The 24,437-nt window shown below is 52.5% G+C and overlaps 2 protein-coding genes across 10 annotated transcripts in view; one reads left to right on the forward strand and one right to left on the reverse strand.

Moving 5' to 3' along the window:
• Positions 1-1,433: 1,433 nt before the first annotated feature.
• Positions 1,434-20,100, reverse strand: MTCH1 (mitochondrial carrier 1). 2 transcript variants are annotated; one of them, XM_030870878.3, is made up of 12 exons: positions 19,764-20,100; positions 15,526-15,610; positions 12,309-12,415; positions 11,824-11,901; positions 11,399-11,456; positions 11,021-11,072; positions 9,453-9,512; positions 6,819-6,912; positions 4,652-4,699; positions 4,414-4,481; positions 4,061-4,136; positions 1,434-2,258 (listed from the first exon to the last, which is right to left on the reverse strand). In XM_030870878.3, exons 1-12 carry the CDS (start codon positions 20,082-20,084, stop codon positions 2,187-2,189), a joined length of 1,119 nt encoding a protein of 372 aa, XP_030726738.1. In that variant the 5' UTR covers positions 20,085-20,100; the 3' UTR covers positions 1,434-2,186. The 2 variants fall into 2 exon arrangements, with proteins under 2 accessions (XP_030726738.1, XP_030726736.1); XM_030870876.2 differs by having other exon boundaries at positions 6,768-6,912; positions 19,764-20,099.
• Positions 20,101-20,163: 63 nt separating this feature from the next.
• FGD2 (FYVE, RhoGEF and PH domain containing 2) overlaps positions 20,164-24,437 on the forward strand; it is a 43,408-nt gene continuing 39,134 nt past the window's right edge. For all 8 annotated transcript variants that reach the window (XM_060308708.1, XM_070046697.1, XM_060308709.1 and 5 more), the window contains exons 1-2: positions 20,164-20,216; positions 23,954-24,198. In XM_060308708.1, the coding sequence (XP_060164691.1) occupies positions 24,100-24,198 (99 nt within the window). In that variant the 5' untranslated portion in view covers positions 20,164-20,216; positions 23,954-24,099. The remainder of the gene's footprint in view (positions 20,217-23,953; positions 24,199-24,437) is intronic.

Below are 24,437 nucleotides of genomic sequence, written 5' to 3' on the forward strand. Positions count from 1 at the left end.
CTGAAAATGGTTAGGAATAAAAACCTGTACTTAGCTCAACTAAAAACCGAGACACAGCATCAAAGGTGATTTTCTTGCTGTTTCTGGGTGGAAGATAACCTGGGAAATGTAGTCAAGACCCTGAAATTCAGAAATTCAGAAATCCCAGGGTATTACCTGGGAACGGCACCGCCTCCCCTCAAAGTGACTCGAAAGGCCCACCCAGGCTGGCTCTTTACCTTGGTGGCTTCTCCAGACACCTAGGAGGAGGTGGCTGTCAGAGGGAGGGGCTCTTCAGGACCAGCTCAGCTCAGACTCCTGAATCTGGGGGACCACAGGAAGGAATTGCTGCAAAAACAGGACTTGAGGGTGGAGCAATGGGAAGAAAAGTTACCCCAGGGCAGTGGTCAGTGCCATGGGAAACCACACTGGGCTAGAGAAAGGTCATGTGCCGTGCGGCAGACACACTGCTAAAGGGCCTTCCTCCTCTACAGAACTGGTGCCAGCGAGGCCTGGCCTGCTCACCTTGCCGTGTGCTTTCCCTCCCTGCCACTTCAGCTGTCTGAAGCGAGTGTGAGATCTTAGTAACCCCCACCAATGTACATTTACAGGATACCTGCACAGGCATGCTCCTGTGTTCCTGGGGAACAAGGATACATAAGGTAAACTGGGGCAGCTGTTACTAGGCCAATGGGGAAAACCAGTTCTGCAAAAGCATCCCGGGGCCTTCCCTGGGCATGACCCAGCCCATACCTGTGAGGAAGTATGACCAAAGTCCCAAAGTCCAGCTCTCCGAAGCCATCTCCCCTACAGCAAGGGCAGAGAAACATTTGGGGAACCAAGCTGGCCCTCAACTGGTATTAAAACCCCATCAGCTGGAAGCCCACGGTCTCTAGGAGCCAGCAGTTCCATTTGTAAGTTCTGCCTGTTTATAGGCAAAAGCAAATGTTGGGCAGAAGCAAATGAAGGGAGCTTTGCCTTTTCCAGAGAAGGCCAAGCTCAGTGCTTCAGCTGGGCCTGTGTCCACTCCTTCTGCTGTAACCACGGGACTGCTACACCAACCGACTTGGTAAAACCCCACAATGTCATCTGCAAACAGTCTAAGAGGACAGCTGGGGGTTTGGGTGGAACGTTTTCTGAAGCTGGGAGGACCTTTAGAGCTCCTGTCTCCCTGGGAAGAGGTCTAGGCACTAGCTGTTGCTCTGTGAACTGGAGTCTCAGCTTGTCTAATTCAGAAAACCACCCAATGACCCGAGCCTTCGCCCTGCCCCCCCCAACACCCCCCCGGCCTGCCTTCCGGCTGATCTACACCAAGCCCGGGCACTTCTCATGCCCAGGCCAGGCTGCCCCTAGTCCTGTCACTTTACACACAACCCTTCTCACACAACCACAAAGGACTGAGAAAGACTCTGCAGACAGTTAAGCTCATAAAAATAAGAGACTCCCCACAAAGCTCCAAACCACCACCAATGAATTTATTTGAGGGAGAAAGGGTCAAATCTTATTAGCAACTTTAAACTGGATAGGAAAAGACACTGATCTGCCTAACATCTGGGTGTTCACAAGTGCACAGGTAACCATATCCTGCACGTAAGGCATCACCATTAAACCAATGAACATTTGACGAGAAGGACACGTTCTGAGCAGTCACATGATTTCCCTTTCAGAAGGTGCTGCCTCATCAGAAAAGTAGTGTTGAGAAAAACGAAGACAGTCTCCTAGCAAAGGCCTGGACATGACAGCGGCCTCATGAAAGGGGATCACACCTTATTTACAAAGCAAGAAAGTGACACTCCCAGCTGAGCTGCAGGATGAGAGCTGGGGCTGACTCGAGGGGTGTGAATGGGGGTTGGGACCTGACTTCATGAGCCTTTGCCCATCCAACGTGGGCCTCCACAAGCCATTCTTTGGCCCCCTGCACAAGACAGACTCAGGAAATCTGCAAAGTAAGGGGATTCTGCCCCAATTTCCCAGCCCCACCCCACCTCCCCCAGGTCTAACAGTGACCAATCCACTGGACGCAGCCTCACCCCCACCCAACCCCTACTTCTGGACAGACACATGGCATATATGGAAACCGAAGCCCAGCTGTGCTGGAGCAAATCTAGGTGCTGCTGGGTTGGCTGTCTTACAGGTGCCCCGAGATGATCAGGCCTCACCCACGGTGGCCAGGCTGAGAGAGCGTGTTTTTTTTTAGGTGATTCAGGTTACTCCAGGGCAAAGCACGATCCTGATGACACTCGGCGGAAAAGCAGGCTGGAGCCTCGAAAGAGCTGGCCCTGGATTGGAAGGAGCAGTAGGGTCAGTGAAAGGGAGGCCATGCTTCTCATCCCACCCCAGAGCCAGGCCAGCGAAAGACAAAGAAGGGTCCAGTAGCTCAGAGACCCCAGAGTCGGAGATAGAGGGCCTAGGTTTGCATTCCTGAGGACAAGGTCAGAATCTGCTCTGTGCTGAAGCACAAGGGAGCAGTTTACTTCATGCCACAGGGTGCCCAATATATATATTTTTTAATTTATTTATTTTTGGCTGTGTTGTGTCTTCGTTGCTGTGCATGGCCTTTTCTCTGGTTGCGGCGAGTGGGGGCTACTCTTCGTTGCGGTGCGCGGGCTTGTCACTGCGGTGGCTCCTCTTGTTGCGGAGCACAGGCTCTAGGCGCATGGGCTTCAGTAGTTGTGGCGCACGGGCTCAGTAGTTGTGGCGCACGGGCTTAGTTGCTCCGCGGCATGTGGGATCTTCCTGGACCAGGGCTCAAACCCGTGTCCCCTGCATTGGCAGGCGGATTCTCAACCACTGCACCACCAGGGAAGTCCTGGGTGTCCAGTATTCACCGGGCTACTGAGTAGGAAACCCCCAGAGGAGACTCACTGCCCTCTGGCTTCAGAGCCCAAGTGGACCGGGGCTCCTCCAATATTAGAGGATGTGATGCATGTAGGACCAACTGGATTCGCTGGAAGGCCTGCGTCTGTCTCTGGCCTCCCTGCTTTCCTCCTATCCGTCCTTTTCTCAACCTTGAGGCCAGTCAGTGTGCTAGCTCCTCCTGCCCAGGCCACTGCCCCATTTTACTCTGAAGCCAACCAAGGTCAGGAAAAGTCAGGGATCTGTCCTGGGCCAGCCACCTGGATCCTTGACCCAGAGCTCCAGCCAGCAGGAGGGTGCTTGGGCACAGAACACAAAGACTTCAAGACTGGCAGACTCAGGAAATCTGCAAAGTAAGGGGATTCTGCCCCAATTCCCCAGCCCCACCCCACCTTCCCCAAGTCTAACAGTGACCAATCCACTGGACGCAGCCTCACCTCTCAGAAGATGCTGCCTAGGCACTAGCTGTTGCTCTGTGAACTGGAGTCTCGGCTTGTCTAATTCGGAAAACCACCCAATGACCCGAGCCTTCGCCCTGCCCCGCCCCAACACCCCCCTGGCTTGCCGCCTGGCTGATCTACACCAAGCCCGGGCACTTCTCATGCCCAGGCCAGGCTGCCCCCAGTCCTGTCACTTTACACACAACCCTTCTCACACAACCACAAAGGACTGAGAAAGACTCTGCAGACAGTTAAGCTCATAAAAATAAGAGACTCCCCACAAAGCCTGCCAAGCTCACCACATGGCCCAGCTCCACCCTCAGGCTCTCCTGGGCACCTGGGGCATCCTGCGCGGGTGGAGGGAGGGGCCGGCCTCCAACACGCCAGGTGTGTTTTCATCCCAGGTTACTTGAGGTATAAGAAGTTCTTGGGCTTCACCACCTGCCCTGTGGGCTCCCTCATACTTGTTCTAAGAGTCTTGGAGAGTTGAGGAAAAGAAGACCTTGTCTGATGTGTAATTCTTAAGTAAATTCAGATCTGACCACCTCAAACCCCTTCTACAGGTTACAGAAAAAAACAGAATGAACTTTTTGGCCAATCCAATAAAATAAAGTGAAAATTTAATTTAAATGCCTCAAACCAAAAGTCTACATCCTCTTTATCCTCCTTACAACATAGGATTCCATGACAACCCCTTAACTTTCCATGTAATGAAGAGTCCACAAAACCTTTCCATCTGACTGATGTGGAAAAGTGAGAAAAGCCTCCCTGGAGAGCAGGCTTACCTGCACACTCAGGTACTTCCAGCAGTGGATCCAGGATTTGAACACTGGGGAATAAGGGGGTAGCCCGGCCTGCAGCCTGCGGGGAAGGAGAGCATGTTAGATCCAGAGAACAGTGGGAGACAGATCAGCTAAGGAAAAGGAGCCCTCGTGAAGAAATGGCTTGGGGCTGCCACCACCCCCATACCAAACCACAGGTTCCTCCCAAAGGGGTGTGATGAATCCCAGAGGAAGCCAGGGGCCTGGTGGGCCAAGCCCACACATAGAGCAGGTGGGAGGGGGCAGGGCACTGGATGGGCTCAGCCAGGTCCCCCCAGCAGCCTTGGCAGGGTGCCTGCGGAGGGGCACACACCTACCCGCAGTTATTCACGGCCATGAGATCACCGACCAGCAGGAAGGGGTAGGTCAGCATGCTCACTGCAATCTGCAGGGAGACCTGAGGGTCAGGGAGCCCACCTACCACCAGCCCCCGACCCGGGCTCCAGGAGCAGGCACACCCTAGACGGAGGCCTGCCTCCAGCCATCTCCAGAGCTGGCCTCCGAAGCCCCGCCCAGGCCCCCAGCTCAGTGGGAAGAGCAGCTGGCCAGACTTACCCCCATGACAAATTTAGTGTAGCTCCGGATGGCCAGGGCCTGGCTGAACTGCAAAGACAAAAAGGGACACTGGTTTGCCCCAGGTACCTCGGGATGCAGACTTCAAACATGCAGGCCCCCGCCCCACCCGCGCTGCCTGGTCTGCAGCCCCTTCACCTCGCCCTCCGCACTGGCCTCACACCCCCTCTGCACTCAGCTCCTCACATGCCTGTGGCACACGCTGCGCTCCCTTTCAGGGCCTGCCAGCAGCTTCAGTGGCCTGGCAGTCAAAGCCAAGAGAAGATCTGGGAGGCAGAAGTGGGATATCCAGACTGGAGGGCCTTCTGTGACCCAGCCAGGGATGGTGAGTGGAAGAGACGAGGTAGGTGGGATCATGGGCTGTGGCCTACGTAACGTCCTCCGAGCTGTAAGCTGCGAGGGCTGGGCCTTTGTTTGCCTTGATCAGTGCCTGCCCAGGGCTCAGCGCACAGTAAGTGCTTACTGAATGGAAAGTCAGGCACCCATCTGAACTGCACACAGAATCCTGGGTCCTGTAGCATAAGGTGAAGGGCAACCCTGGGCTTACTGCCACCCTACCTCACCAAACTCTCGCCCGCTTCAGGCCCCAACTCCTGAATTCAACTTTGCCCATGAAACAGCACCGAACTACAAAGGGTGACTACCTATCCCTCAGCTTCCTGTGACATGGCCATCCCACCCGATGGATGCCCTGCAACCCTGGGCGGAGATTTGCTCAGCCCTCTGCCTGAGTGGCAGCCTCATCTTAGCCTTTAAGCCACACACAGAAAAGCACGTGAAAAATACTCTCAGTGAAGTGTCGACTGCTGTTCTCAGTGAGGTAAGTGCAGTAGCCCCTGGTCAAACACCTGCCCACCTGGACTGGAGGAACCAATCAGCTGTGGGACACCCCTTCCCCTCAAGGCACCCCAGCTGTCCCAGGCTTGTTCTGTATGTGAAGGCAGCAGCTGACCCACCCATAAGGCCCTCGAGAAAGGGGCATTGTGCTACTGTAATTGCAGGTGGGAGCTGCTCTCTGTGGAGCAACTGTTATCTGCTCACATTAAAAGGCCAGTAAGACTCACCTACCCAATTCAAATGGCCAGTTTCCCTCTGCCCCAGCTGCGAGCTCTCAGAGGCATCCCTCACCACAGACTCTTTCCCAGACCGCCCCCACCCCAGAACTGCCATTCTGGGGCCCAGACACAGACACACGAAGACTATGAACCCCACCCACCCCAACAAAGTGATTCCGGCAGACAGGTCCCCAATCCCTCACCCAGCCTCCGATGGTGGGTGATTCCCGCTGTTAGAATGTCTGGCTCCCAGGAACCCCGGCCTATCACTGCTCCCCAACTCTTATCTTGGGTCAGGCCGAACCAGCTGACCTATGAGATCCCCAGAAACCTTTCCTCAACAAGTGCCTTTTAGAAGGACCAAGACCTCCCCGTGCCTGACGCAATCTGCTGAGGTCTGTGCATACCAGGCTGTGTAGACCACTGCTAACAAGAGTGGGGTGCACCTGCATGGGACACTTCCTAGCTGACTGAAGCACCCTCAGCCTGGTCCAGGGAAAGACCTAGTCCCAGCCCTGTCAATTCGCAGGCAAGGGCCCCAGGAGAGCCCTTCAATCTCTGGGTCTCATCTGTCTGTAAAACAGGATGTTATACCTGCTCTGTTCCTTTCACAACTGAGGTGCTGTCAGGATCAAATGTCATAATGTTCACTAAAGGGCTTGAAAAAGCCTAAAACACTGAGCGGAAGTTCAAGGGTTATTATTAGCTGGTCTACATCCTGATTTACCAGGGATCCCTAGTTTGGTTTGGGTCACTGCCTCAAACTAGCCGTGGGTAAGCTAGGGTCTGTTTGACCTAAAGCTGCCCAGGGATGGGCATTCCAAAAACCCCTCTATGTCTTGTTAGCGATCTCCTCTCTCGAGGCCGTTCTCCTCGAAGGCAAAGCTGACCCAGGGACAACCAGAGTCTCCTCAGACCCCTCCCCAGAGGCCCTCTCCAGCCCTAGGGGCCCAGTACTCAGAATCCCAGAGTCCTCAAGTCTGCCCCAGACCCTGGGCATCAGCAGTACATGGAAAGATGGACAAGTCCTTGTTCCAACCAACCTGGGAACCTGGATTCTGGTCGTTCCCCAGCCCCCCTGGGGTGTCACTCACGCTGTCATCCACCAGGTAGGCATTGATGAAGTGGGCCAGCAGGTTACAGCCCCACAAGAAAACCACATCTCCCAGGAGGTGAGGGATTAAGCCGCTAAAAAACAAGGTGAGCAAAGGTGAGCAGGGGAGGGAAGAGAACATTTCCTGGGGGCTCCACACCCAGGAAGCAGACAAGGATGTTCCAAGCTCAAAACTTCAGCATATCTACCAGCACCACCTCGGGAAGGAAGCCCGCAGGGGCCACATGGGCCAGCAGCTATCCACAGCAGGAAAGCAGTGTTCCTTTCTCCACAGGGAGTGGGGGGTGGTATGTGTGTTATATGCTACATCTGACAGCACAAGTTAATGGTCTCACAAGCGGTGTTCAAACCACAGAAACTGGGCCTTAAGATGTGAATGGTGCAAAATCCGGGATTTTCCAATGCAGATTATGAAGGAGTACCTACACATTAGCTGTCTTCTCCTGGCCTTTTTACCCAATCCACTCTCACAAAACACTTTGCTCAGTGCACCTGTATTCAACCCTGGAATGTTCCACTAAAAACATTCCATACAAGCTTTTACAAGGAGGGCTGACTTTTAAAGTGATGGCCTTTAGAATGCACATCTCTACACACTAATGTGAAGTTTCCCTAAAACACAGTGCTGAGGGCAAAAAGCCAGATTGAGACCAGTGGGTTCTGTGTGATACTTGTGGGTTTGGGGTTTTTTTTTCTTTTTATTTATTTATTTTTGGCTGCACTGGGTCTTTGTTGCTTTGTGCGAGCTTTTCTCTAGTTGCGGCGAGCGGGAGGCTACTCTTCGTTGCAGTGTGTGGGCTTCTCGTCGTGGTGGCTTCTCTTGCTGTGGAGCACGGGCTCTAGGCACGTGGGCTTCAGTAGTTGTGGTGCACAGGCGTAGTTGCTCCGCGGCATGTGGGATCTTCCTGGACCAGGGCTCGAACCCATGTCCCCTGCATTGGCAGGCGGATTCCTAACCACCGCACCACCAGGGAAGCCCTTGTGGGGGGTTTTTTTTTTTTTGAATGTGTTTATTTGCTTGTTTAGATATAGAAGGACATGGAAAGATCTCCAGGAAAACAGCTATCTCTTGGAGAGAGGACACAGAATTATGATATTTGAACTTTCAAAAATCTTATTTCAAAATATTTGAAAGTTCAAAATACCTGTAACACATCTATGATATGAGAGATATAAATAAAGTGAACCTTCATGAATGCAATTTCCAATCCTGTTGCTTCCACCTGTGCTCAGACTGACTTTTCACAGGTACACTCAGTGCTTTCTGAGTACGTACATCACCTGTTCTACAAACACGTGAAGAAAAAAAAAGAACCCAATGGGTAAGGTATCTGTTGTGTGGGAATCCTACTCACACACCAGAGAAGAATGTATACAATGTGTGAAAAACACCAGAGGTGGTGATATGTAGTGTTTTAGGGTCTGAAGCACCAGTCACACAAGCAAATATTTATTCACACACATATATATGCACACCCATACATATGTGTACATATACATAGACATGAATATACATATGAATATGTGCGTATATAAATCAAGGTTTATCGACCTTGACACTATGGACCTTCAGGTCTGGATGATTCTTTGTCATGGGGGCTGACCTCGGCACTGCAGGAGGTTTAGCAGCATCCCTGGTCTCCACCCACTAGATCCCAGCTGTGACCATCAAAAGATGTCTCCAGACATTACAGATGTCCCCTGGAGCAAAATCACCTCCTAGTGAGAACCACATACACACACACACACACACACACACGCCTACACACAGAACACCTGGCCGATGATGAAACCACAAGATGAGTTAACAGAGAGCCCCATGTCTAGTGTACTGTGTATTTAACAGCATGTGTCTCTGCCTAGACCTTAAAAAAGCAAAACAAAAAATATTTGTCAGGCCTGGACTTTGGGTTCTGTTCGTAGTTTACAGTCTTTTCGGTGTGAGCTTTCTTTACAGGTGGAGTAAGATGGGTGTGAGACACCAAGGAGGGCAGGGGGTCCGGGGCCCTCAGGAGATTGTGTGCCCTGAAGACATCTGCTCTGCAGAAACACAGGCCCAGCACAGCCAGGTCTTGACTTTTTAAGAGAAGCCAGAAATAGGGATTGTTTTGTGAAACATCCTAAATGTTGAATATGAAGAACTAATTTCTCAGAAGTGCTATGTCAAACAGGATCCATCAGCTGGAGTCAGCCTGTGAGCTGCCAGGGCTTGACCTTCAGCCCGTGGCACAGATTTTCAGTGACTTTTCAGCAGTGAAACCAAGGATGATGGAAGACCTGAAGACCAGCCTCGTGCCCACCCCCAGCCCTGGAGCACATGGACGGGGACAGTGGGGTCGGGGGTGCGGTTTTGGCCACGCCCACCCCCAGCGTGCTGGACAAACAGTACCATTTCTGTGTAAGCCGCAATGTGGACAGAGCTGGGCAGCTTTGTTCCCGATGATCCGTAGCGCGCATAGGCCATGGAGCTCTACGGGCCAAGGAGCAGCTGCTCAGGCAGGGACAGAGCCCTGTGGTTAGTCTGAGGCCAACAGCTGTGGCCTGAGGGCTGAGAATGCGCCTGTTAGTAGAGCCATGCTCCGTGGCCAGTTACGGGGTGTATAAACTCACGTACACAAAGAATCCCAGCAGCCCCTCTTCTTTGAAAATCTTCCCAATGGAGCTCAACACGCCGCTGTGGAGAACACAGGGATACAACGTCACCCGGGCACCTTGGAGAAGCCCATGCCCTGGTGTGGAGCAGAGCCTGTCACCCTTGCTCAGAGCCATCCAGTCCTGGCCGGGATGGGGAGGGGGCATTCTCTGTCACCAGGCAGAACCCAAGTGTAGACGATTACAGCTCTGTTGGGGAGTGAGAGGGTGTCTACGCAGTTTATGGAGACTGGGGAAACCCAACCACCCACAGGGGCAGAACCCCAGTTCTCTACTGCTTTTTTCTATGGATCTGGAATGTAGGAATGAACCTTCTAGCCTGGGCTGCTGCAGAGGCGACGGGACCTTCTCCCGCCTGGCTCTAGTGCTTACTTCTGGCTGAACAACCTTCTGGCAAAGAAGCCTGCATGTCCCACAGAGAGAGGAGGAGAGGTGGCGAGTGGAGAGAAGCACCTTCCCAGAGGGCAGAGAAGGAATACAGGGCCCTGCAGCAGGAGGCCCTGTGATCAGACTGTACAGACGCAGCTTGGGAAAAGGCATCTGGCCCTCCCCAGCAGGGAACTCGGGGATGCGCACCCTGCCCACTGCAGCCTGTTAGAGATCACAGGACAGGCTGGGATGTCTTAGGTGTGACATGCAAAGGAGGCTCAAGTGCAACCTCTGTGACCTGTGACAATGCCAAGTGACCTGTTCTGCATAGAGGCTCTGCGAAGCCAAGAGGGCCAGGGTAGCCTAGGAGAAAGACGGTGGGAGCCAGAGCCCTGCCAGGCCCCGCTACCCTTCCTCTCAGGACAGTGGCTCAGCCCACTGGGTTCTAAGCCCACTGGGGGAATGGGCCAATTTCCCATTAGTGAACTCAAAATGAGGCACCATGGCAGCCAAGCTTCCTGGGGCAGTGGCCCCAAGGACAGCAGGAGAAAACAACTGAACCCAGGAAATAAGAATCTGAGCGAGGAAGGATAACAGATGCATGTACTCCTGCCACGAGCCTCCAGGACCCACCTCCTGTCCTGCACTGAGCCTCAGAGGGGCAGGGAGGGCACAAGTGCCACAGGGAAGGACTGTGTCAACACACCTATGCCCCTACAGATCCAGCTCAGTGTCAGGCATGGCAGGTGCTAGGTAAATATTTGGTAAACAATGGAAGCGCCAAGCCCCAAGGCCATGGGGTAGACAGCCGCTTAGGAGAGGATGAAACAAACTCTAAGCTGGCTTCTGTGACAGCTGGAAAAAGGGCTAGGGCATAACCTAGGGGGTCTAGGAGGGAACCCCGCCAGGACTCCTAATCCAACTGGACTCCTGTCCCACTCACCCCTCTGCAGGGCATCTAGGCTCATCCAGGGCTGCCCCAGACAAGAGAGGGAGAAAATACCCCTGGACCCAGACTATGGAAGCCACTACCCCATTCCTCTGAAGCTGGCACACAAGAAATAGGGCAGAAAAGGGGCAGCAGCTGACCACAGTATGGCCTGTCCTGGCAGACTCTGAATAGTGACAGGGCCACTCCTGCCAACCCCAAGAATTACCCACCTGTACTTGGCCTCCCGTCCCACAAACTGGACCATGCAGCGCATTGAGATGACTGAGGAAAGAGAAAACACAAACAGGTGACATGGCGGCCAAAGCCCAAGACTCCCCAGCTATGGGTGGGGTGCCCGGCACAGTGGCCACTGCACAACACGGTCCGTGTCAGAGCGCGGGAGGGGAGGAGGGCCCCTGGGATTCCCCATCACACCCCATGACCACGGCATCCCATTTCTTCTGGCTGGGAAGAGCCCCAGCTCCCTTTGGACTGAACTCCCGGCCAATTCCAGTGATACTACTTCCCAGTAATTCTACCGCTGCCCGTCTACAGTCCATGAGGGGTCACCCCACGGCTGAGATGCAGTCTCCAATGGGGCGGCTCACCATGCAGGGGGTGGGCCAGCATGCGGGACACGCACTGCATCATCATCTCATAGGAGGTCTGCAAGAGAGCAGAGGGCGGGGACTTGGTCTGGCCTGTCTCTGGAAGTGGTGCTCACTGGGAGCTATAAGCACTTACATGGGAAAAACTGGGATCCTGCAGCACCCATGTGGGGTCGGTCTACCTCAGATGGCCCCCCTTGTCACCCACACAAAACTCCCTCTGCCCAGGACTGCTGCCAGGTCCCAGGCCAGGTCCCGTGGCGGCTGAGAGGCTTTCTGTGATTCCCTGCAGTGGCCCTGCTGGGGCTCCTTCCACATCCCACTCCACTGTGCACACAGCAGGCCCCAACTGTGACTCTTCAGTGACCTGCCCAACTGGGCGGTGAGGGATAATCAGGCTCTCCTCTCCAATTCCAGGTACCCACCTCCTTCACCACTTTCTTCAGAGAAGTCTTCATGTCATCTTTGTTGGCAACCTGCTCAATCTCATCTGGAGGGAAAACCTGAGATGCAAAGAACAAAGGTGGCTCAAAAGCAAAATACAGGTGTGCCTCTTCGATGTAACTTTGAAGGGATGGAGAGGGCAGGAAACAGCTCCTACTATTTTCTTGGCCATGTCCATTAGCTGGGTCCACCTTAGGTAACCCCCTGGGGCTGGAGCTGGGGGGAGAAAGTCCCTGCCTAGTGTCACATTTGTAAGAAAGCAGGCAGATGGTGAGGCAGGGGCCTTTCCAATTGAGGAGACTCGGCGTTGGACCACCAGGGCTTGGAGTCTGGCTTTGGTGCTGGGGTGGAGCCCTGACCAGTCTGGGAACAGAGAAGCAGGACCGGTGCACATGGCTGCCTCCAGGGGTGGCAGGGGGCTCAGGGGAACCTCGGGCAACCGGTCCTGGCTTCACCCCGGGCTCACCTTCTTCATGCTGCCCCGGGTCACGGTGGAGAGGGCGTTGGACATCAGCCGGGGGCTCAGGCCTCGGAACAGCCCTATCTTCCCATCCACTTGCACAATGTACTTGGCTACAAGAAAGCAGAGGTGGCAGCGTCACGTTCAGCCCAGACGCACCCACTCCTGGGTCACATTCACACCCAGAGCAGACGCAGCTTATCCTTCTTCAGTACCTGCTGACTTCAGTCACGGAAGGGAAGCACCGTCCAGGACCCCGGAAGCAATCGGGCCCCACCCCCAAACACCTTTTCTAGCCCATTTCTTTTTGTAAAACCTTCAAAACATATTTTTCTGGCAAAGAAGTTCATACGTTTTTCTTTTTGTAGTTTGGAAAATCTACTTGGCAAACTTAGCTACAGTTTCTCAACTCAGCAACTTAAGTGCTGCAACCTAGGAACCAATTCTGTTGCTTATAAAAAATGTTTTTCTCTGGGAAAAGAAAAAATGGAAAAAGGCAACCACAAGCAATGATGAAGTTTGCAACCTAAGGCAGGGAAAAAGGAAAAGGAAGGGCTCCCCGGGGAAAGGCTCTAGAGCGTCCTTTGAGCATGCCACGGAGAGGGCCATCCCCACCTTGTCACTGTGCGGCATCCAGGATCCCACCTGGCGCCTACTGGCATCTATTAATTACAGGGGGGAAAGCCAGTGGAGAAGTAACTAAAACAGAGGCACCAATGAACTATTCTATAGAAAAAAACTTAAGAGGTCAGGGAAGCTGGACCCTGACCCTGTTTGAGTCAGTGTTTTTTTGTTTGGGTCTTTAAAAGGATACTTTCTTAATGTTTTGCTGTTTTATTCAATATCAACTTTTAAATGATGTTCAAAAAGGAAAGGTATTTTTATAAACCTGCATACCTGGAAGCTGGCAGAACATTCCCTCAGACAATGTGCTCCCCTCGAGCCAAGACTTTAGCTCTCCAGCACCGCACAGTGGCGGGAACCAGCAAGGGAGGGTGCCGTTCTCTCCTCTGCCACATGTCTGCCAACAGCAATTCCATGTGGCAGCTGTATGGGCTTCCCCTGGTCCCGAGAGCACCTGGTACCTGCTTGTTTGGCTTCCTGAGATTGGGGTGGTGCTGGAAAGACAGGAGTAGGAGGAGAGAGGACACTGGGCGACGTGGCCAGGACGCCCTGCTTCACGGAGTGAACAGGCAGAAAGAAGGTTTATTTTGGGGGAGGGGAGCGCCAGTCAGCAGAAGGGAGAGCTGGCGGGATAAAGCCTGAGTGTGGTCTCCAGCAGGACACTTAACCTCTTTCCATCCAATTTCCTAGCCAGAAAAAAAGGGAGTAAGGACTCCTATTTCTCCCCATCTCAGAGCGGAATTATGAACAAGTGAGAACAGACAAAGGTATGCAGAGGCCTTTGTGGGCCCAAAGGGCCCCCTGGCTGGCAAGGGGCTCCATCATTCCATGGTTTCTCTGTGGTCCCTGAAAACTCCCCAGGAAGTTCCTTCTGGGAGAACACCAAAGAATGTCATGGCAGCTGTGGCGCTGTTCATAGCTGAGGGGGAGTAGTAGACCCCGTCCAGACAGTCGCTAGACAGCCAGACAGCTGAGCCCCTCCCCAACACCAGAAGTCTGCTTACACCATCTGCGCTGAAACAACATTTATATAAATGGCGGGGGGAGCACCTCAGAACTCTGCTCATCTTTGCAAGAGGCAGTAAGGTGATTGTCAAGACCCCTCTGCCCTGAGTCCTTTCGGGAATGACTGTGTGACATGAACAGAGATGATCTGGGTCCCAACCTCTCTATGGCTAGAGCCTGCATAGTGGTGTATGGAGGAATCACACGCAGGGGTCGGCAGCCTGCCATCCCGGCCTCCCGCAAATCCAGCGTCGCTCTGCATACCGGCTTCGTTGCACTACAGTGGGGGGTGCCTCCCTGATTCTGTGACGTCCTCCTTCCCCACGCTGACAACTTTTAAGTGAAACAAATACGAACAGATTTCCCCGCAAAATGACATGTTCCACCTGGCTCTATACTGTACTCAACAATGAGGTGGCAAAACTAGAAGGGAAACATGGCATCAGATTCTGCCAGCAGGGGGTGGAGTGAAGAAAAGGGGACAGGAGGCGAGGTCCCAAGTTATTTGGCAGAAAGAAAGATTTTCAGAGAAGATGCTAGACTGACTAAACAGATAAGATGAGCAGAGGTGGAGGGAGCATGAGAGGGTCAGCCTGGCTGTGAACACAGAGAGCAAAGGCACATTTAAAGAAGTCTGGGGAGTTCCCTGGTGGCTAGTGGTTAGGATTCCAGGCTTTCACTGACGTGACCCGGGTTCAATCCCTGGTCGGGGAACTGAGATCCTGCAAGCCATGTGGTGTGACCAAAAAAATAAAAAATAAAAAAAATAAACAAGTCTGGGAAGGGTGGGGACTGGGAGAGGGACAGGGATGGTGGATCTGAAACGGCCTTGGCCAGCTGGGGGTCAGGGAATGAGCAGCACAGGCAGCTGGTGGGCTTTGCTGGCATCAGGGAAGCTCCACCGTGGTGGGCTTCCTGATGGAGAGACCCTCTGGCAGGCAAGGCTGCAGGAGGCGGAGGGGGCGGGTGCTTGTATGGAGGGCCTGGGCATGAAGAAGCTGATAAGGAGTATGGGGCCAGAGCAGTTAGCAGCCTTCCTGAGCTCGAGCAGCTCAAGAGGGCACACCAGGGGTGAAGCCAAGACCCACCATGTACTGTTCTACACCCAGGGGATGGAGATGCCTGAGTGAGTAGGCACCACTGCCTGAGGAATGCAGGGGAACAGGACAAAGGAAAAGAACCCAGGAGGCCCCAATGGGCCTCCTGCTGGAGGAGCAGGAAAGCAAAAGAACTGCTAAAAGGGCAGCCAGACTGCTCAGAAGGCAAAAAAAAAAAACAAAAAAAACGGAAATCCGTCCCCTACCCCTGCTTCCAGGCACAGCCTGGACCTGTCTCCCTATCCTGCTGCCTGGGCTGACAGCTGGCAGCTCACACAGAGGAGCTGGACCAAAGCTGTGTTGGTCACCTGCTCCCATCCTGACAACCTGCTGCCTCTGACCCCTCTTCCATGCCAGCTCTGACTCTGGGTGCCCCATGCTGCCCGGTGTGCTCCCCAGGGCCACCTGGGCCTGTTCCCTGTTTTGACGTTTCTTTTTTGTCTCTCTCTTTTTTGTCTCTCTCGGTGTGGGCTTTCCTGCCTGGGAAGCACACTCACCGTAGGTGAAGAAGCTCGGCAGGTAGAGGACCTTCCTCCCCAGCACATTGGTCCCAATGGTGGGGGGCATCGGCTCATGACCTACCTTCAGAATCAACAAATACAAAGGGAAAGTCAGATTCTATTGTTGATTCAGTCTCACTACTTCTCACCTTTCCCAGGCCTCTAACTCTTCTCCCACAGAGTCTAATGCTATTTCTGTTGATGTTTTCCCCATCAAAACATACCCAAAATTTCATCAGTGTCTATTACTATCGTGTAATCTCCCAATGCACAGAAATGTCCAGTCCCAGATACCTTACCATAATCCAAGTCACCCCATCCCTCAACATTCTTACCTTCCAATTCCAGATATTTCCAGTGCAGAACCCCTCCCCCATGTTTATGTACTTCAAACCCCATGCTCATCTCAGAAAAAACTCTCAGTTAATTCTCATCGCCAGGTTAAAACATCAGTCCAGTCTCAATCTCAAATGTGGCAACACCAAAACACATCACACCCAAATCTCAGCCCCAAACTTCAGATAGCTCATTCACCCCACACTCAAATTTCTTACTGTACCCGCTGCAGATGTCGACAAATCTGTCCCTCTCACTCCCAGCCACCTCGAATCCCAGCTGCTCCTCAAACAATTCCTCAACTGTGATCTAATCTTGATCACCCCATATCCCTGTGACAGAATGACCCCCTCATTTCTGCAGGGTTATCATAGTTCTTGCTGTATAGATGCTGGTTATAATTAAGGTATGTGTTAAACTCATGGGTGGGTGAAGGACCAAGCCACCCAAGGCTCTGTGAGGAGGAGAGGTTTCTCCTGAGGGGTGAGGCCATTTGTTATGCTGCCGATTAATGAGAAGATTCTCTGCTGCCAGGCAAGGGGCAAGGTGTCTAGGAGACCAGCGCCTTAGTGGGGTGTGAGAAGGCCCTTCCCTGGCAGGGGACCAGGGCCGTAGCCCTGTCCCTCAGAGCAGGCCAGACAAATCCATGGACCAGAGGAGCTCCTCTTGGATGTGGAAGAGGGTAGAAACAGCAGGGTTGGGAAGCTCTGCCTTAAATAGAACTAGTTATGCTTCCAGCGTTTTCTGGGCTCAATTTCCTTTCTTCCTCACCTTAGTCAAGTGTTTTGAAGTTCAGGCTGTCCCTTATGGATGGGATTCTGAGCTACATGACAGATTACTGATCATAAATTAAGAAACTCCCTCCACGATGGAGAACTTCTTAAAAGAAAAACATCTAGCCCAGGGAAGCTGAAGGAAAGGGATGGCCAGGTGAACCAAGCAGTTAGCCCTCCCCTTCCAGACCTTTCCCCTTCTGGGTTAAAAGCTCGAAGGTTCTGAGGTTAGTTTTGCTTTGATTTTGTTCTCTCACACAGGCAGCATTCCATTTACACCCTCAACTCCAAGTCTGAGCCAATGTTCTTTTGCTGCCTTATCCATTCCAGTCACAACAACTGGGGAGGCCCATCGATTCCAATTTCACCCGTAAACCTGCTTCTTCCCTTCATCCTGTATCCCCATGGCTCCCAAATCTGTTGAGTCTATTTTCTTAACTTCCACCTGTGTTATCAAAGGCACGCTGACCCTATCTCACTCCTATTCCCTTCACTCTCAAGTTCTAATTATTTGTTCCCAAGTCTACTCACCCAATTTCATCCCCAAATCTGTTAACCCAGTCCTAACCACAGCCAAAGCTGTGGTTCTATACCATATACTGGCAGAGCCAGTCCCTCAAATCTCTAACACCCATGAGTCCTGATCTCAGGCACTGCATTCTTACTCACTTAATCGGGACAGCCCCCAGATCTGCCAATCCAATCCTGCCATGTACCCCCAAACTGAGATCTTCCTTTTTGCAAGATGTTATCTCTGATTCCCAAGCTATACACATTAACATTTCACCCTCAAGGACCTCCCTGGTGGCACAGTGGTTAAGAATCCGCCTGCCAATGCAGGGGACACGGGTTCAATCCCTGGTCCAGGAAGATCCCACATGCTGTGGAGCAACCAAGCCCATGCGCCACAACTACTGAGCCCGCGCTCCGCAGCAAGAGAAGCCACCGCAGTGAGAAGCCCGTGCACCGCAACGAAGAATAGCCCCCGCTCACCACAACTAGAGAAAGCCCGCGTGCAGCGATGAAGACCCAACACAGCCAAAAAACAAATTAATTAATTAAAAAAAAAAGACTTCACCCTCAAATATGTTACACTCAGCACCAGATGCGTTCACATCGGGTAGACCACCTGTCACCCCAACTGGGCTCACCCATCAGTATCCACCCCCCATACAGTTCTTCTCACCCTCTGGACTTCCTCATTCCCCAATTCCCTATCCTCCTTCATTCTCCATTCTCTCTCATTCCTCAACTGCCTTTCCAAGTGACCCTTATTTCAATTTTCTTCTCCTGTAAACCAAACCTACCAAGGTCCAAATGATGGAGCCACTTCCAGGTTCCTTCACATGGAGCATCCCCCCCATTCCTTGTACTCCAACATCCTCCATTCCACAGACACTCCTATCAGCCACCCTGAAGTCCCAGCCCTCACCCAATCTCACTCCATCATCCTTGCTTCTCATCTCAAGTACCACCAGTTCCAAAGCCTCAATTTCTCTCCCAAAGCTGGCATCTCTATTGCTGCAAATACAACCTGAATTTTTATAAGTAAAGGAGCCCTCACTCCCAAATCACAACCAAACGCCAGTCTCAACCTTCCCCCATCAGCCATTTCCAAATCTCAGTCACGATTAGATTCTAGTCAGGCACCATAATGTCCCTGAAGGAATCTCGTTCTTTGTCACGTTCCTTGTCACACTCCAAAATCCACTGCCCCCATTCCTCAGATTTCAATTACTCCTATTCTCAAGTCCCTTTCATTCCAACTGTATCTCCCATTCTCAGTCCATTATCAGGACAGTAAATCTGATACCCATTTGCCTCAACTCAAATCAAATCTCGTTTTGGTTAGGTCTCCATCTCAAACACCCCCCCCCGCCGCAACTTAACTGAAAATTCTAGGCTAAATCTTCAGATATTAGTCCAAGCCCAAACCATCCACATCTACATTGTGCTCATCTCAGTCATGCCCACCTAATTCTGCCAAATGCACTCCCTCCACCTCAGCTCGGGCACCCCCTTCCAGTTCCATCTCTCCCTTTCTCAAGCAGCCCAATTCATCTGTAAGGCACTGCTGGTCCCACCAAATATGCCAAGTGCCCCTGCATGCCTCGATTCCAGAGACTTCCTACCATGGCCTCATTTTCTGCCAGCCCCTACACATCCTGCTACCCTGTGTTCCAACTGGTCCTTCTGCCCAATTCCACTACGCCCATACCCCTCAGCCCATCCCCCCATACAGCTCCCACCCCCAACCGTGAATTCAATGTTCTCCTCCAAATGCGTCATCCCTTTCCCCCTAAAAGCCTCCTGGCTCCCCATTCCAAAGAAATCACCACTACCCCTCCCCCACTGCGTCGCCCTATCTGTTCCCCTCCCCCAAAGCACGTCATCCTGTCCCCTCCTCCCATCAAATCTGTCGTCGCCATCAAATCCAGAGCCCCCATCTCCTGTAAACCGACTCGCCTCCGCCTCTCCCACCAAATTCCGTCACCGTTAAATCCAGTGCCCCGGTCCCCTCCTCCCCGGAGTCTGATGCCCCTTTTTCTTTCCTAAAATTTTGGCCATGACTCCCAGTCCTTTGTTCCCCCACCCCAAACCGCTTTAAATCCATCTCTATCAAATCCAGAGCTCTTGCTCCCCTTCACCCTAAATATGTGCTCATCTTCTGAACATTCCGCCTTGGCCCCCAATCTTCCTACCCACCCAATCGCCCAAACTTCCCACCCCTCCCCCAATTCTGTTGTTTTCTCTTTCACCCCAAAATGCTGCCACTTCCCTCCTAGTCCAAGTCCATCGCCTCCATTCTTTCGTCTCCCAAAGCTACCTCTCCGTTCCATCGCCCCCTCCCCTGCACCCCCAAATCCCTTGTTCCTTCCACCCTCTCCCAAATCTGTCGCTGACCCCTTTGCCCCCTTCTCCTGCATCCCCAAACCCATGCCCCCTGCATCCCCAAATCCCTCACCGTTTTCTTCCTCTCCCGCTCCTTCTGCGCACCAACCCGCCGTCCCCGCCCCTCTCCTCAAATCCGTCGCCATCGACTCCCCCACCCCCATCTTCCTCCAGATCCTGGCCTGTCACCTTCTTATCAGCCCCCACCTCCCTATGGCGCCCCTGGTCCCACACCTGGATGAGCAGCTTCACGTAGAGCAACGGGTGACTGAGCGCCGTCACTCCGGCGCCCAGCGCCACGAAAAGAGCCTCGGTGGTCGGGGCGTTGTCCCCGGAGCCCAGGCCCCCGGATGCGCCGTCCATCCTGCGCGCCGAGGGTTGCGCCGCAGGCCGAGGGTGGCGTGGATGTGCGCGGTGTGCAGGCGGCGGATCGCGAGCCCGGGCCTCGACCCCCGCCGCCGCTCCGCCGCGAGCTCCAGCTCCTGCTCCGGCTCCCGCCATCCCCGCGGCAGCGCCGCGAGCCCAGGGCGCCACTTCCGGGTCGGAAGCCCCCATGGCAAGGGGCGGCGAGGTCACTCCCCCGTCACGTGACGGGACGGGCGCCTGCCCCTCGCGGCGTCAGGGGGCGGGGCCGGGCCGCACCACTCGCGGCCGCGGGGGAGTGCAGGAGTGTAGGCGAGGCGGTCGGTAAGCGATGGATGCGGTCCCCGGGCGGGGTCGGGTCCTGGCTCAGCGCTGGGGTGTGAGCCGGCGGTCAGTGGTCGCGGGCGACCGGGCCGTGGGTTCGGAGGCTGTGAAGGCGGCCGCAGGCCCGGGCGCTCCCCCGGGATCCCCGGAGAGCGGCAGGGGCGGGGCTCGTAGGTTCTGGAAGCCAGATGCCCCCAATATGGTCTGAGGCGCTTCCAATCCCCCACCCAGGCTTCGGGAGTTTTCTCCGCAGTTCTGGGCCCGCCTTTTTGCGGCCCTGTTGCCGGGCCCCGCTGCCTGCGAGGCTTCCCACTGCAGGCCGAGTCCCTTCGCGCTCGCCAGCCTTGTCTCACCCCTTTGCCCTCCCCACCACACCAAATCCATTTGCACCTCGAAGGTTGTGGTCCTCCTCCTTTGCAGTTGACCATTCGCCAACCTGCCTTAGAGCTCATGGTTAGAAAATGTGTTTTGCCCTATTTACTTCACTGGGTCTGAAGGTTTTATTTAGTCCTTCAGTGTGAGCACACGCAAGCGTTCTGCTAGGCGCCGATAGTCTAGTCGTTAGGTAATAAAAACGAGTAATAACTGGCTCTTAAATCGCACTTATTTGTGCCACCTTTTGAAGTGCTTTGCAGCAAGATAACTAAAGTATGTTCCTCTCAGCAGCCCTGTGAGCAAGGTGTTTATTCCAGCACGTGCCCTGTTCATGTTTGTCACTGTGCCCATCCCCTGCAAGAACACCTAAAGCCTGCTAGTTGTGGAGGTGCTCAATAAAAGTTTCTGTTTCAACGGAAAGAAAGCAAGTATCCCAAGAGTCGGCAGGGACACAGCAATGGGTGACCTGATCCCTTTGTCTGTATTTATCCTGTGTTCGTTGTGAGAAAGTTCTTTAGAACAGACATCTGCCTTCTGACCCCTTAATCCGGGTTTGAAGTCTGCCCTTCCTGCCTCCCTTCCTGCCTCGCCCCCTGTAAAGCCACCTCCCGGCTGGCTACTCCTGACAACAAATACTCTGTACACTTTCCACATCTCAATCCTGTCAGTCCGCCTTCCTCACTTGCTCTCTCCCTCACGCTGGCCTCTCTAACCCAGGTTTGTTCTGGTCTGAGTCACTGGAAAGCCTCCTAGCCCTTTCATGTTACAGTGTTTGCCTCTTCAAACACAGCTTTCATCAAACCTACCTCCCACCCCCAGGAGCACTTTAATTGACTTCCTTTTGCCTGGATTCTGATTTAGCTTCCTTAACAGGGACCTTAAAGTCAGCTTCATCCACAGCCTCATCTAACGTTACAGCGCCTTACTAACTCCACCCGGAAGAGTGGGGTTACCTTCCTTCTGAAACTTCCTCACACAAACCTTCTCCTCCTCTGGGCTTTTCTTCCCCATGTTTCTGCGGCTCTCTGTTTTTCCTTCTGAACCCCATAGTGTGTCCACCATTAGGCTTTTTACTCTGCCTTACCTAGTTATCTTACTTTTTATGTGTAAAGCAGCTACATTGTGTTGCATTGTTTTGTATCTTTGCACCAACTATGGTGATATACATATAGTAAATGTTCAGTGAATTGTTTTTAAGTAATTGAACAGTTTAGCCCAAGAAATTAAACTAAAAATAGGTCAATTAAAGCTGTTAGATCTCTAGGGAATGAAGTGGAAGCAAATGCAAAACTGCCCTGTAGCTATGTTTCCACAACTCAGGGCTCATAGGGACAAAAAGCGGAAGAAAAAAAAAATCCTCACGATAAAAATATTACAAACCACTCAAAAACACATTCCATTACAAGAGTAAGTGCACAAAACAGGAGGATTAATACTCGTGGGAACTTGATGTAATAAGCAATCTGAAAGAAACTTTAAGGGGAAAACGGTAGTTTTCAAATGAAGGCAAAGATAAAGAATAGAAAGTGCTGAAAAAAATAGAAAAGGACATTGTGAAAAAAGAAGACGTATATTTGGAAAGGAATCAAATAGCTCATCTAGAAATGAAAAGTATACTCACTGAAATGATTGAAAGAAAATCTTGCTCAGTATTCCCTCTACTGAGCAACCTGGCAGTATGTACTCAGAGCTATGAAGCAGTTAGCTCTGGGCTGGTTAGTGCCTCCCTGTGACTGCCTCCTCACAGGGCTTACCGTGCAGCACTGTGGCTGCCTGCTTTCCTGTCAGTCTCCTCATTAGACTGTAAGTTCTTGGAGTCCAGGGACTATCCTATTCATGGTTGGCACAGTGCCTGGCACGTGGTAGAAGCCCACTAAATATTTGCTAGAAAATGAATGAGCAAATATACTTTTAACAGTTGTACAAAGTTATTTATGGTAGCACCACTTAAAGAATGAAAACTTGGACTTCCCTGGTGGCACAGTGGTTAAGAATCTGCCTGCCAATGCAGGGGACACGTGTTTGATCCCTGGTCCGGGAAGAACCCACATGCTGCGGAGCAACTGTGCCCGTGCGCCACAACTACTAAGCCTGCGCTCTAGAGCCTGCGAGCCGCAACTACTGAGCCCACTTGCTGCAACTACTGAAGCCCACGCACCTAGAGCCCGTGCTCCGTAACAGGAGAAGCCACTGCAAGGAGAAGACTGCACACCGCAACGAAGAGTAGCCCCCGGTCACCACAACTAGAGAAAGCCTGCACGCAGCAATGAAGATCCAATGCAGCCAAAAATAAATTAAAAAAAAAAGAATGAAAACTTTAGGGGGCTTCCCTGGTGGCGCAGCAGTTAAGAATCCGCCTGCCAATTCAGGGGACATGGGTTTGAGCCCCGGTCCGGGAAGATCCCAAATGCCATGGAGCAACTAAGCCCACGCGCCACAGCTACTGAGCCTGTCCTCTAGAGCCCACGAGCCACAACTACTGAGCCCATGTACCACAGTTACTGAAGCCCGTGTGCCTAGAGTCCATGCTCTGCAACAAGAGAAGCCACCGCAATGAGAAGCCCGTGCACTGCAACAAAGAGTAGCCCCCACTCGCCACAACTAGATAAACCCCGCGCACAGCAACAAAGACCCAACGCAGCCAAAAAAATAAAGAAAGAAAATTAAAAAAAAAGAATGGGAACTTTAGGAAGACCCATATGCCCCAAAGTAGGATCAAACAAACAGTAGAGAATTAACAAGAAATATTACTCTTGGGAATTCCCTGGCGGTCCAGTGGTTAGGACTTGGTGCTTTCACTGTCGTGGCCCAGGTTCAGTCCCTGGTTGGGGAACTAAGATCCTGCAAGCCTCGCGGTGCAACCAGGAAAAAATAAAAAAAAAAGAAATAAAGAATACTGTTGAGAATTGCCAGGTATATAGATCACCAGTCCCCGGGATCCTGTGGGGAACTACTGTTACAATGAAAAGAGAGAATACAAAATAGTAAGTACCCATTGTTGCAACTAAGGTGACATCACACAAACCAGGTCAGGAAGGAACTTGAGGTGATGCCAAGGCCAGCATGAGAGTTCAGGCCTCACCTGGGGAAGCGCAGGTGTCAGAATTTATCCTGGTATAAAGAAGATGGGTTTGTCTGGATGCAGGCTCCCTGTTGACTAGTTCTGAGCAAGAACATTCTGGCTGCTGCCTCTGTTCACCTGCTTGCCTGGGGTAGGGGTGGGGAGCACTGGCCTTCCGTCTGTACTGAATTCCTGGGGTCCCATACTCACCTTAACTCAGGAATCACCTCTTGTCCTAATTAGGCTAAAAGAAGGTACATTATAACTGTCATCATCTCAGGAATTCTGGCATATCGTGCAGGTCACCAGATGTATTGGCATGCGAGATCACTAAGCCTTCTGGGAGAAACATGGAAGACAGCTAAGGGACCAATAGGTCCCAAGGCCTTGGGATGAAGCCTACAAGAGTGAAGACGGGGAAATGGGGCCTCTACACTCTGGGGAGACATGGTGTGTCACGGTGAGCACAGTACTCACTCCAGCGTAAGAAAGGATGAAATGCCTGCTTGGTGTTCTGCTCTATCGTCCTCCTCTTGGTGGAGAAAGGTGAGTCCATTTAAATCTCTTGTGCCCAATGTCTGTTTATCCTGAGAGGTGGGAAGAAGTTTTCTTCTCCTGCAGTGAAAATCAAACATTAATGGGCCATTGCCCCAAGTCTGGGTGAGTTTGGGGATTAAGACGATATCAAGACTTTTCATTCAGTGGAAGAATATTTAGCACTGAAAAGACATGAGCTATTGATATGGGCAATGACATGGGTGAGTCTCAAAAACATTATTCTAAGT

This window comes from Globicephala melas, chromosome 11 (genome assembly GCF_963455315.2).
Source record: "Globicephala melas chromosome 11, mGloMel1.2, whole genome shotgun sequence".
Lineage (NCBI taxonomy): Eukaryota > Metazoa > Chordata > Mammalia > Artiodactyla > Delphinidae > Globicephala > Globicephala melas.